This window comes from Teleopsis dalmanni, chromosome 1, assembly GCF_002237135.1.
Source record: "Teleopsis dalmanni isolate 2A chromosome 1, ASM223713v2, whole genome shotgun sequence".
NCBI classification, from domain to species: Eukaryota; Metazoa; Arthropoda; class Insecta; order Diptera; family Diopsidae; genus Teleopsis; species Teleopsis dalmanni.
In genome coordinates this window covers 55,171,370-55,185,544 of record NC_051846.1, presented here as the reverse complement: position 1 = coordinate 55,185,544, position 14,175 = coordinate 55,171,370, and the positions used below count along the sequence as shown (strand labels likewise).

Here is a 14,175-nt window from a genome sequence, read left to right as displayed (position 1 = left end):
CAGTTCCGAAACTAAAATACTTTATAATACATATTATATCCATGCTTATTGTCAATAATGAAAATGAATCTCCTTTTTGATTCTATATAACAAAATGCATGCCAAAGCTTAATATAAAGTCATCTAAACTAAATTTAGAATATGATGACTTAAAAACAACGAATCATTAATTAAACAGCTATTAATAGTAAATCGAGTCATACAGTGAGCACCAACCTACTTTTTAACAGGATTGCAGTTCTTTAAAGCACTTCTCTGACAGATATCCTTAACAATTTAGGCTCTAATTGAATAAGTTGAACCTAATTCTGTTACATGTACAATCTTATATCGCTACTAGAAATCATTATAATATATAAATCTGTAATATAATGTCTTTTTAGCTTTTCACCGTTTTTTAAGATTTGACTTTCTATTGTTTAGGTGGATATATAAAAATAGTGCTAAGCTGTATTAGACATTAAATATAAACAAGTTAAAAGAGAAACTGTTTTTTGTAGAAGCAGAATGTAGAAGAATAAGAAAATGGAATAAAAGTTACTAAAATAACTAAAATTAAACAATAAAACTGCAAAAACTTAATACTTATTAGTGTAAATTAGTATTTAAATCAAATACAATTATACGAGATGTGAACAAGTAATGAGAATTTTCAATTTTTTTAATAGTATTTATACAATTTTCTATCCTCTTCAAAGTAGTAGTGAATAACACTGTGTGTTGGAACACCTTTTTAGGTTTGGTCTTGAGCTCGCCCTACACTTTCTCATTTATTGTTAAATATTATTAACTATTTGTATGTGTTTTTTATGAAATGGGAAAAAATTACTGATTGAGATCTCTAGAGACTAAAGTGGTGGCGACATTACAGTGATGTTATTTTTTACTAAAAACTATTGGATAAGCAAAACAAAATGATTTTTGGAACAAATTTTACCACCATATCTTTTACGTCCAAATAATTTCTATTTTTTTATATTTCCTGAAAGTTTTAAAAAATAATATTTTCAATGTTGATAATATAATACAAACATCTAAAAACATCTAATACATTTGCATGTAAGATGCAAAAAACATTTTCCGCTTGGAATGATATATGGAAGAAATATTAAAAATTTAGTGATTATACATATATAAGTTATTAATAAACTATACTAAGCTTGCTTTCATATAATAACAACATTATATAAACATGTTAACCCGATATGCTTTATGAACTTATCTACACGTAACTTAATTTAATAGAATTTTACAATAGTCACGATATGAGTTTGAAAACATAAGTTTGCTTTCATTTTTTTCTAAAACAATCCAAAGGCAAATCTAACCACTTGATGGGTTGTTAATGGAATATCCAAAACTAATTCATTAAACAAAACATATGTACATATGTTATCTAAACAATATAAAATAAAATCAACTATATTGCTTCTACATAGTTATGTATATAACATTGTAGTTTTATGTATTTTTTATTTCTTTAATAAATGAATCATATAATATTTAGCTATTACATACGCTTATAATAAATATTCATCTGAATAACCAACAAAGACTTAATATCTCGATTAGGAAAATACAGTTAAACCTCTCTAAACCGAACCGTCCTATAACGAATTCCTCTCTATAAAGAAGTTTTGTTGAAGACACAGCAATTTTTTAAATTTCTAGACATATTTGAACCTCTCTATAGCGAACCTCTCTATAGCGAAGTCCTCTCTATAACAAAGTTTTTTCAGGCTCGCAAACAAATTTTTGCATACAAAAAACCTTTCAACTAACACGTTTTAACTTATAAGAACCTTCTTTTTAATAGGAAAGGGCACATTTTTGGCTCCTGAGTGAAATGGTTAAGAGGGATTAAGGGAAGGAAAGACCATCGTGTGCATTTACTGAAAGTAAAAATTTTAAATGAATCTCGCTTTTAATACGAGCGATAAAGAATTTTAAGAGCGGTTTAGAAATTGTTGAGTCTAACTACTAACTTATTGGAAGTGTTTCTTGACAAGAAAAAAGTTGAAATATCCAAAAAAGTAAAAGCAACAGACTTTTTTCGACTTAAATAAAATAAATAATTATAAAAATTTAAAATAATAAATTAACTTATTAAATTAAACTTTAAATTAAAGTAGTTAATAAAAATAATTTTTATCTTAATACAACCCAATATATGGTTAACGTTTTTAATATTTATATAAAAAAATATATATTTTTATTTAAAAAATCATGAATTAAATATATTTTTAAAATAAATACGTACATAACAAACAAAACTTGTTTAACCTTTCTCTAACGAAGACCTCTCTAGAACGAAGTTTTTTGCAGGCACCAACGACTTTGTTATAGAGAGGTTTGACTGTATTTAAAAAATGATTGAGTCTAATTCATAATAAAAGAGTGATTAAGAAAAAATAATGAAATTTAGACATATATTTGGTGTAAGTTTTGTAATTTGTAATGCAGAGTATATTATAATCTTTTTAAAAATTTATTACAGTTCTTCCAACTTCGCAATTCTAAGCCCTACTTTATGTTAAAAAGGTTTTTCATGGTTTGATGTTTGTGAACAATTTTTAACTTATTTTCAATCTTCTGAACTAAAAATCTCATTTATGTTAACTATTCTAATAATAATAATTATAAACCTTGCTCGACGTTAATGATTTCGATCAGCCTCTTATACTAGGCATATACCGTCTATAAGACGGTTCTACCTTTTGAGCCACAACGCTACGTCCTTTATATCAGTAATGTTGCTTATTCTTCCTCATTAAGGGCTTCAAAATGACATTTATTTCATTTAACATTGTCCTTCTCCAAGTTGCTTTGGGACGATCTCTTCCTCTGCTACCTTGCGGGGTGTATACCAACGCCTGTTGACAAATTTCGGTGGGAGCCTTTCAAAGTGTATGCCCGATCTCAATTTAAGTATTTGGCTAATTTTTAGGACGAAAGACCTAGCAGTCCAGTTCCTTATTCTTAGTTAACTTTAAAATTAATTTTAATGTTATTTAACAAATAAATAAATAAAATATTAGGCTAATTTAGCAATTACTGAACTGCTTTTTAAATGTGGAGTAGTGGACTCCAGCAGTTTTTATTCTGCATAGGTATAATTTTTTGGTTGGAATTTAATCCATATTAATTACTACTGTATACTGATGATTTCTCTATAAAAATAGGTATGATAGTTAAAAAAAAATATACAATTATTTTATTATTATTGCTTAGAAAATTGCTTATATATTAGCATTTGTATGCATATCAGATTTTTTATTGTTTTTAGAATTGTTTTTTTTTAATTGTCTTTAAACTAACTACATGTATGTATTTATTTATTAATCTCATAATTTATTTATCACACCTGTTCTTGTGTCTTTTTTTTAAGCTAATTGTCAGAGAACTTCTCTACTTATAAAAAAGCGGTTAAGCATTTAATTTCAAAGCTTATTAGTTAAAAGGCGATACTCTATAAAAATGCTATATTATATATAATATTTTTGAACTAATATACATATATATGAAGCTTCAAGGAACAATTTTATATAACCCATAAATTAAGTTAACATTTATTGTGTTTAGTTTCGGTATTAATCAAATTCGGTGCAAATAAAGTATGTAAAAAATAAGGATCTTTTTTGAAATTGCTATCCATACTTTTCTTTGAAGACGCACTACAGATTGCCTAAACTGATCTAAATTAGAATTTTTAGAATTAATAATTACTTGTGTATACAATTATCAATCTAAAATTAAACTTCTTTAGTAATAATAACAAATAAAGTCCAATATATAAAATGAGATGTTTCGATTTAAGCAAATACGCAATGCTTTTCCTTGGACACCAGGTACGTTTCTACTCATACAATTCCTTTGTTATTTACTTGATATCAAAAGAAATATACTTGGTATCAAAGTATCAGTATAATAATACTGATTTTTCTGTCGAGGTTCTAGCTGTTGGCGGCAGCCTACAAGCAGTGCTTCACCAGTAGAACAAAAAAAAAATCATTGCTTTGCAATAGATCTATTCTGACTACTGTGTATTCTAGCTTTTAGTAATTATAATCTTACTTTTAAAACATAATCATGTTAGTATCTACAATTTTATATAATTAGATATGCCTATATCGATTAATCAATATATTTGTACATATATTTTATAAAAAATACCTTTTGTAAATGTTATTTGTTTAACTATAAAGCAGAGATATTACTCAGTCTATAAACAAAAACAGATATATTAATATGACTAAACGAATTCTTAATTATAAGGAGTTTATTAGTGCTAAATCTAATATACTCTTTTAATAGCAAGTGTAAATTGCAAAGATATGATTCAGGAATATTTTTGCGTCAATAAAATTAATCATACATCTCCCCATACTTCCTAACATGTTCCCTAACAAGTAATAAACAATAATCTAATGTATTCTGTTTCAGAATTACAAAATTGTTATTTGTCATCTATAATGAACATACATACTTTATCCATAGTGTTCAAAGTGTTAAGATTTACAATTCTACATCAATAAAGATACATTTACACATTTTTAAAAGATAAGCTATATTTTGTAACCTATATGTATATATTGTCTAATGATCGACAAATTAATATAGAGAAGTCATATAATTGTAAAATAACAATACATATTAATATGCACTTTGGTCATTCATTTTTGCAAAATAATACAGATGCAATGTATAGAATTATCTTGTGCTTTCATTTGAAATTTAATAATATTCAACAGTTTTGTAATGTGATTATCAGAATGCCAGTAATAATACTTAAATTGTTTTTACTAAGTTGAAGCCCTCAAAAGCAATTTCGATTATAATAGCACTGGTAAATAATCCTGGTATTGATTTAATAAAATAAAATAGATTTCAAAACCAACTGGCTTAAACCCCGTCACACTAAACTTGTTCTTGTTACATTACACAAAACATGATTTATAATAAAATAATTTTTTAGAATGCTTAAAAATCTTTTATAATTACTTTTAGGGTTTTTAACAATCTACAAACAGGTCGAACTATAAGTTTTTAAAATTACAAATTTTCAAATTGAATCACTGATTACAATATTACGAATACTACATAACTATATTTCTTTCTCTTCCACTCACATAATTGTTTCTTAAAAATATCTTTTAGTATTTATTTCTCACAAATACAACAAATCTATTTTGAATATATTGCTCCCCTCTTACTTGCGTTACTCGTCTAGTTAACTTTTTTTTGGGAACTCTCAGTCACAATTTGAAAAGAAGTAAATTAATATAAAAAATTATTTATATATTAAAATACAGTTAAAATTTCAATGGGCTATGTTTCACAGATCTGGTTCTTGCGGAAATACCATTGCCATATGAGACTGGAGGCAGTTCGGACGCCGGGATCTTACACCTTTATGTAAAGTAGCCAACCTATCTCGAAGGATTGCTTTGGTCAATCAGCACTCTATTGATTTCAATGTTTGGTATTACAAGAGTAGTTCGAAGAAATGGATGGCATACCTAATTTTGGGGTATACATTAGACTGAAAAGTTTTCGGAATTCTCATTTAAAATTCGCGCGCTGTATATTTTTCGATATTTTAAGTTTATGTAGTTTGGCAGCACTGTCCTTAATTACTATGCCAAAAATGAGCTCGATCTGTCAGACAGTTCGTTTACGGCAGCTGTTGAAACCAGTTCACCTCAGTAGTGCGTTGCGAAATGTCTTCGACGGTCGTACGACCGTCCTGGAAGGCTTTGTACCACTCATAAACTTGAGTTTTCGATAAAACTGATTCCCCATAAGCCTTTTGTAGCATTCGCAACGATTCTGCACACGAAATTTCGTTCGAAACACAAAATTTGATGCAAACTCTTTGTTCAATATTTTTTTCCATTGTTTTTTTCGCAACGCCCTACTGAGGTGAACTGGTTTCAACAGCTGCCGTAAACGAACTGTCTGACAGATCGCGCTCATTTTTGGCATAGTAATTAAGGACAGTGCTGCCAAACTACATAAACTTAAAATATCGGAAAATATACAGCGCGCGAATTTTAAATGAGAATTTCCGAAAACTTTTCGGTCTTAATGTACACCTAATTTTCAGGTCCTAAGTATAGGAAGCACAATAAATACAAACATAGAATGTTTCTAATAAGTGGAAAAAAATTAAATTATAAGAGAAACGAAGGGGATTTAAACAAATTTATTGGTTACTGGCACCAAATTAATTGTTTAACTAAGGTTTAAAAAAAATAATTGACTTTTGATCACTTCAGACATTTATTCAATTTAAGTTTTAATAATACTGAAGACAGTCTACAAAGTAAATCGAAATATATATATAAATAAACAACTCTAATTTTGTTCAAAATTAATAATTCAAATATTATTTATTACAAAAAAAATTATTTTAATTATTAGATTATTATTTTATAATAATAAGTTAGACATATTTTATATAAACAACATGAAACGTTCTTAAAGCTTTGGAATGTAAATTAAAAGATATATAATATGGGTATAATGGAAACTTCACTCTTCTAGCAATTTTTGCGTGGCGGCGATTGGCTATACTAGAGGCTTATTTTTTAAGGATCTTGGTCACATCAAGCCCCTTCTCCTTCCTCAAGAGCATTTAAGACTTTGATAAACTTTCAGAGTGGTTTTTGTACCTTTCAGTTTTTATACAATAACACAATATGTTAACAGACCTAAGTGGATGTTTAGGATCGCTAGTTAAATATAAAATAACAACAAATTAAAAAATTCCATTAATTTCTAATCAACCCTCGTATATTCTATTATTTCAATAATTTTAAAGAATTAATTAAAGATTATTTTTAAGTAAAGTAATCGCAACAGACCTAAGTTTTATACAAGTGCATATAAATGGTTCACATTGAGTGTGTAATAACTGCAGAGTTTATGATGGTCATATAGGTAGGTAGAGATATCAAGTACATATATCAGGTATTAATGAGGTTTACGATTACTTTTGCATTGTATAGAAATATTATTTAAGCTATACAATATACATAATCTATAACTGTGCAGTATATATCTACCCGAAAAGTGTAGTTTAAACAACATAAGCGATTATTATAAATCTGATTTTAACATAGCTAGTTTTTATTTAAAACAAATTTATTGTTTTAATGACCAAATTTTATTTAGTTATATATATTTGTAAGGGCTAATTAGTCAATGGTAAATAATACAAAACTGTTTAAATAATTGTTAAAAATAATTTGACCAATATATAAGGCTTAACTATAAGACGGATATAATAAACTGTGGTCGTCTATAAAATTACTTTCAATAAATCGTAAATAATCGTATACGTATATGTATTTGTCGTTTCATTGTTATTATATAGTAAAATTATTTATTCACAAATGTATTGAATTTGTTAGCCTGAAGATGAATTATAGTCATCTTATATCGTCGAAATATCGAAAACAATAATATATATTTTGAAAAACTGATTTAAAAAGTTGTGTATTATTTAGTATTGTCCAATTAGCCCATACAAAAATATATATATTTAGAAAAAAAATTGAAATATACAGTTAAATCTTTCTATAACGAACCTCCTTGTACCGAATTCCTTCCTATAACGAAGTTTTATTGAAGACACAGGAATTATTTTAATTAGTATATATATTCGAACCTCTCTATAGTGCTTCCTCTCTTCTTCTCTCTGACAAAGTTTTTTCAGGTACGCAAACCATTTTTTCATATAAAAAAACCTCTTCATAATGAATTTATTCAAATGCAAGTGAAACACTCAACTAATACGTTATAACTTATGTTTATATGAATAAACATGAATGAAATATATTTTTAAAATTAATACGTACATAATTCCCAGTCAAAACAAAATCAAAAAAAAAATATTGTTGAACCTCTCTCTAACGAAGACTTCTGTACAACGAAGTTTTTTGCAGGTACCAACAATTTCGTTACAGAGAGGTTTGACTGTATATCCTTCTCTTCGAGTTATTCAGACTATACAATTGATAATTTTGTATATGAATCTTTTAGAATAAAATGGAATGAATTCATGAAGCACAAACATAATTTTTTTGATTTACTAACTTATATATATAAAAAACGACGTTTTTTCTGTACTCTTAAATAACTAAGAGAGCTATTGGCATATACAACTACTTAGCTATTAGTTTAGAAGTTTGTTGGTAAATACTTTATTAAGATTTGTGGTTCATAATATTATTAAGCTAATATGGGTGGAATGTTGTGAAAACTTTTGGTATAATACAGTTTTACTACTATAAAGAGACTTACTACTGTATATGTTTAAAAAAAAAATGTGTGCTATTTATGGCGTAGCGTTAGGACTTGCCAAGATGAAGAGGAGTTAAATCTATTAACCACTTCCTGTGTCTCTGTCAGGACTCCAGAGACTTCAATATCTTGAGGATCGCATTTGGCTTGAAAGAGATAACGAAATCAAACTTATTGGATCTCCTCAACTTCATCCGGAAAACCAAATGGTTTAATAAGGATAACAAAAGTTAGCCTCTCTCGGCAACATTTTTGAAGGCATAACAATGGGCAATATATGTCTCCAAGTTTTGCGCGTTTTTATTTTGGAAATTACGATGTGAAATATATTTTTCACTGTGACCTATATTATCATCATCAAATAGTTTTACAGCTCGAAGTGAGCTTTAGCTTTATAATAGATTATTCAGTCTACAGTGTAGATGGTATTAAAGAGCTTACAAAACTGAATCTCAATATTCCATAAGAAAATCAAATCTAATGAAATAAAAAAGATAGAAGAATAAATTATATCCGATCTTTTCATTTGAAGTAATTTAATTAACAATGCCAGATAGTATTATCTTCTTATCAAGAATAATTTAATCTAAAAAAAGTACATTTATATAAAATTATTTTAAAAAAATTTTTTTGTGCTTATATGAAACATTTAAACATTAAGTCCTTTTGATTTGATTTATTTCGAATTATCTCATAATCTTATCGTGCGAGAAACAAACACTGCCTTTTGTTTAGCAATTAAAATAACAAAAACTTAAAAACGTGTTGAGTGTTATCAAAACGCATAATAATGAGACAATAAAGTGGCGTGTTACAGAAAAACCTTAAATATTTATTATAACCTGAACAAGTACCATAACTACTATAACTACTAATAAATCACATATAGAGAACCGAAGATATTTCACTAAATTTTCAACATCGAGTCATTAGGGGAAATGTTATTACGTTAACGTGCAATTATTGAATAATAACGACTAATTGGATTTAAGCTATTTATTTTTGTTTCCTCCGTGCAGAGAATGAGCTTTTGGTTTGCTGGACTTTCGACCATTTCATTCTGATTGAAATTGTGTGCACATATTTTAATTACATTTGTGCAAATGAAAAATTAGAATTCTAAAATGTATTATTTTCGCATATTTTTCCACTATATTCTATTGTTGTCTAAACTATTTTATTGGTATCTGTATCTGTTACTTACGTGATCCGATGAATCCGCAGTTAAGGAATTCCTTTTCTCACTGCTTGCATTTATGGTATCGGATTCATCTGCTCCAGTTTCATCGACGTTCCTTCTCCTTAGCTCTGCCATTTTATTGTTGTATATTTATTCGTAAATTCGTTTTTAAATTGAATTAAATTAATTTTTGTACACTTTTTTGGCTTCGCTCAATAATTAATTATATTAATTTATTCACTTTATATTTTAATATATTTTTTTCGTGTGCATATCTTGCATATTTTATAGATACTAAATTTTAATGAAGTAAATTTTTCTACATATGTATACTTTCTTCTGCGCCGCCTCCAGAACTTAAAGTAGCTATATAGGTGCTGTATTATTTTGTTTTTATTTGCTAATAGCCAAAACAAATTTATCCTTGGAGCGAAATCACATTTGTTTTTCTCGGCTGTGGATTTTACACTAATTTTCTTATATACATGCGCCTTTTCAACATTTTTAGCAAAACAATTTTTTTTAATTTTCTTTTATATTGATTTAACCTTCACGAATTGCCAACTACCTAAATTCCGTGCTCTTTATAAAATAAGTATAAAGCAAAATAAAAAGTGTGTAATACACAAAATGCTGTGCACAAATTTATGTAAAAATTTTCAAAGAACTTTTCTTTCGGAATATATATATTTAATATAATATATAATATTTTTATATTACATATATATTTTATTATAATATAAACTGTAAGTTTCTGATGATATTTTATAAAAAAATGTATATTTTATTTAAGACTGAATTAGTTGGGCTATAAAAAATCAGCTTAACCCTTTTATTTTTGAAAAACAATGCATTCAACTGTTCGTGTTGAATGAAAAAATGGGGAAACGTAGGAACCAATTAAATTTTGGTTTTCGTCGCAAGCGTAGGGGAAGTTTTATATCAGCTGATACAAATATTAAGTAACTGCAAAGTATTTCTTAATCAAATTGAACTTGTATTTTTGTTTTGAGTATATTCTGCTATAACTATTGAATTTTTCTGCATTTTTCCGGTTTTATTTTCTACTATCTGTATCAAATTTAGCTTTTATTTATCATTACAAGTTTATTAAATCGAATAGATGCATTCAGATTTACATGGTTAAACATTTTACAAAATAGCAAATTTGGTTTAAAAGTATGATTAAAAATTCTATACTTATTTTTAGGATTTTGTATTCGAATTTATATTATTATTAATACTTTTAAACAATATTTTATAAATGAAAACTATCAAACCTTTATAAAAAAGAAATTACAATTTTTATAAGCAAATTCATTAAAAGTTAATTAATACAATCGCATTTTTATATAATTTTATATAATATTTAATATTTTATTACGAAAACATATTATTTAAATATTTCATTATCTTATGACCTAAATTATTAATATGTTATTTTTGGACTATTTGGTTTTTTGAAATACAATTTAGTTTCTTGAAAACTACTTTAGATTAAACTCGAAATATGAAACTAAATAAACATTAGTGTGGAATAACTAAACTTGTTTTTGTTTAATTTTTATTTTTAACAAAATTTTGACGTAATTGACGAACTATTAGCCTAATATAACACAACTTAAATAACGCTTATTATTTAATAGAGTTAATAAGTGCAAACTGTTAGTTCAAAATAAATTATACATTTAAAATGAAGCTTTTCTTAATGAAAAGCTTAGCTTAAGGATAAATGTTATTATCCAATATTTTAACATATGTAAAGATCAAAGCATTGGGATAAAAAGAACGTTTGATTTAGTAGGTATAAAAACATTCTAAATGATAATTTAGCCATATAAATGTTATGTTGTTAAATGTAATGTTTAGCCATATAAACAGCAAGTAATATTATTAGAGCGTGAAATATATATAAATACCTATAATATATATTTGTAGTTGTTAAGTAGAAAATACAATAAAATAAGTACTGTATAAAAAATAGTTAGTATTGGCAACTCATTGAAATTACGAACTGTCATTAGTAAGACGCCGCTTTATAATAATTTTCAGTCACGTTAATTGTGTATATTGCAAAAAAAATTTTAGAGATTTCGTTTGAATAAAATATTCCTTATAAAGATTTCCAATTACTTTTTTTAAATAGAACGATAATATGGCTGCAAGTTTGCCAGGTGTTTTTGCTACGAACCTACAAGAAAAAATACTCCAGTCCAAAATTTTGGTCGTCGGTGCCGGTGGGATAGGTTGCGAAGTTCTTAAAAACCTTGTTTTGTCCGGATTTCCTCATATTGAAATTGTAACTAAACCATATAATTTGTATATAATTGATTTATAGATCATATTTTTTTTATTCCCAGATAGATTTAGATACTATCGATGTAAGTAATCTGAACCGCCAATTTTTATTTCATAAGGAACATGTTGGAAAATCTAAAGCACAAGTAGCATGTGACAGTGCACTTAAATTTAATCCCGATGCGAAAATAATCGCATACCATGATAGCATCACCGCGTATGTATTCTTTTGTGTTGAACGTAATGTAAAATCATAAATGCCGTTATTTTTAATTTTGTACAGAAGCCAATATGGTGTAAATTTCTTTAAGAAGTTTGATGTTGTACTAAACGCTTTGGATAATCGTGCGGCACGTAACCATGTTAATCGTATGTGTCTAAATGCTGAAGTGCCGTTAATTGAAAGTGGTACTGCTGGTTATAATGGTCAAGTTGAAATGATAAAAAAAGGTTTAACAGAATGTTACGAATGTGTGCCAAAAGCTGCGGAAAAAACTTTTCCTGGTTGTACTATTCGCAATACTCCATCAGAACCAATACATTGTATTGTTTGGGCTAAACATCTTTTTAAGTAAGTGTATACAACATTTCTATTAAAACAATAGAAATGTTAATAATTTATATTTTCAGTCAATTATTTGGCGAAACAGTCGATGAAGAAGACATATCACCTGATGTGGAAGATCCGGAAGCTCAAGTGAAAGACTCAGAATCCGTTGAAAAAGAAAAAGAAAATATACCCGAAAAAGGCAACGTCACACGTTTAAGTACTCGTCAATGGGCAAAAGAATCAAATTTTGATGCTGCCGTTCTTTTTGATAAATTTTTCAATGATGATATAAATTATTTATTAAGCATGTCCAATTTGTGGCAAAGTCGAAAACCACCTAAACCTATTAGTTGGAGCAATGTACTATTACAAACTCTTGATTGTAGTGTAGCAGATTTGCAAGAATATCACAAACTTTGGTCGTTAGCTACTTGTGCAAGAGTATTTGAAGATTGTCTTGAGAATCTTAAGGTTTCCTTTTCAAAATTAGGTGAAGCTGGGTCACTTAGTTGGGATAAGGATGACCAACCAGCAATGGATTTTGTTGCGGCTTGTGCAAACATACGAGCATATATATTCGAAATACCAAGAAAATCTCGATTCGAAATAAAATCTATGGCTGGTAATATTATTCCTGCAATTGCTACTACAAATGCCATTACCGCCGGCGTAGTTGTTCTAAAAGCTTTTAAAATATTACAGGGAGATTTTCAGAAATGTCAGTCGGTCTATACACGGTTGCGACAAAATGCACGACAACAAATGATTATACCCGATAAATCACTAGTTGCACCAAATCCCAAATGTTATGTTTGTGCTGTAGATCCCGCAATATATTTAAAAGTTGATACAAAGCGTATGCGCATGAAGGAATTACGCGATGATGTATTAATAAAAAATCTTAATATGATTAATCCTGATGTAACAATTGATGTCAAAGGTGTGGTAGTGCTTTCATCAGAAGAAGGTGAAACCGAATGTAATGATGAAAAGTTTTTAAATGAAATGGATATTGTTGATGGTGTACTTTTGAAATGTGATGATTTTTTCCAAAATTATATATTAAGAGTAATTATTGTTCATTTCGATGCTGAACGTAATGATGTTTTATTTGAAGTAATTGCTGATGAAGAACAATTGAAGCCTAAAGAAGCAGAACCGGAGAAGACTGACCATAAAAACGGTAGTACTAATAATTTGCATAATAGTGATATAGAAGACGGTCCTTCTACTTCCAAAAAAATTCGTTTGATTGAAATTGTCGAAGATGATGACGACCTATGTGTGATTGAAGATGACGAAGATGACGCTGCCGTCGTAACTGAAGCAACTGGTCAGTTAACTGTACAAAGTCCCGAAAAAGTATTAAACACTAATACTCCAAAAACAACCAAGCGTAAACAAAATCATGCTGAGAATGGAGTTGATGAAATAACAGAAATACATGATGTTGATGATGATGATAATGAGCAAGATATGGGACCTACAAAATCCAAACGTACACGGGTTGTTGAACAAGAAAGTGAAGTTATTGATATCGATTAAACTCTCGAATATTTATAAGCAAAATAAATATTTTTGAAATAAATGTGTCTAATGAAGAATTTACATTTTGAGTTTTATTTTTTAGCTTTTAACATTTTAAAACTTGTTTTATTAAATATTTTACTAAACTTCTTCAAAATGGAAGATTGAACTTGGGAATAAGAAAATTAATATAAAACCAGTTCTTAAATTTTACTTTTGTTTTGTTTTAAACGTTTTAAACCTTTTTTTTTTTATCAATAATACGATAATAAGAAGAATTAAGTACAATAAATAGAGTGTTTTGGAACAAATT

General features: G+C 27.6%; 2 protein-coding genes across 2 annotated transcripts in view; one reads left to right on the top strand and one right to left on the bottom strand.

The window, feature by feature from the left end:
• LOC119681600 (myb-like protein I) overlaps positions 1 to 9,622 on the bottom strand; it is an 18,784-nt gene extending 9,162 nt beyond the window's left edge. Inside the window, exon 1 of the mRNA XM_038094846.1 lies at positions 9,508 to 9,622. Within this exon, the coding sequence (XP_037950774.1) occupies positions 9,508 to 9,622 (115 nt within the window). The remainder of the gene's footprint in view (positions 1 to 9,507) is intronic.
• A 1,892-nt stretch (positions 9,623 to 11,514) lies between these two features.
• Positions 11,515 to 13,943, top strand: LOC119668954 (SUMO-activating enzyme subunit 2). Its single transcript, XM_038078650.1, has 4 exons — positions 11,515 to 11,786; positions 11,848 to 12,002; positions 12,069 to 12,356; positions 12,416 to 13,943. Exons 1-4 carry the CDS (start codon positions 11,643 to 11,645, stop codon positions 13,878 to 13,880), a joined length of 2,052 nt encoding a protein of 683 aa, XP_037934578.1. The 5' UTR covers positions 11,515 to 11,642; the 3' UTR covers positions 13,881 to 13,943.
• The last annotated feature ends 232 nt before the right edge of the window (positions 13,944 to 14,175 follow it).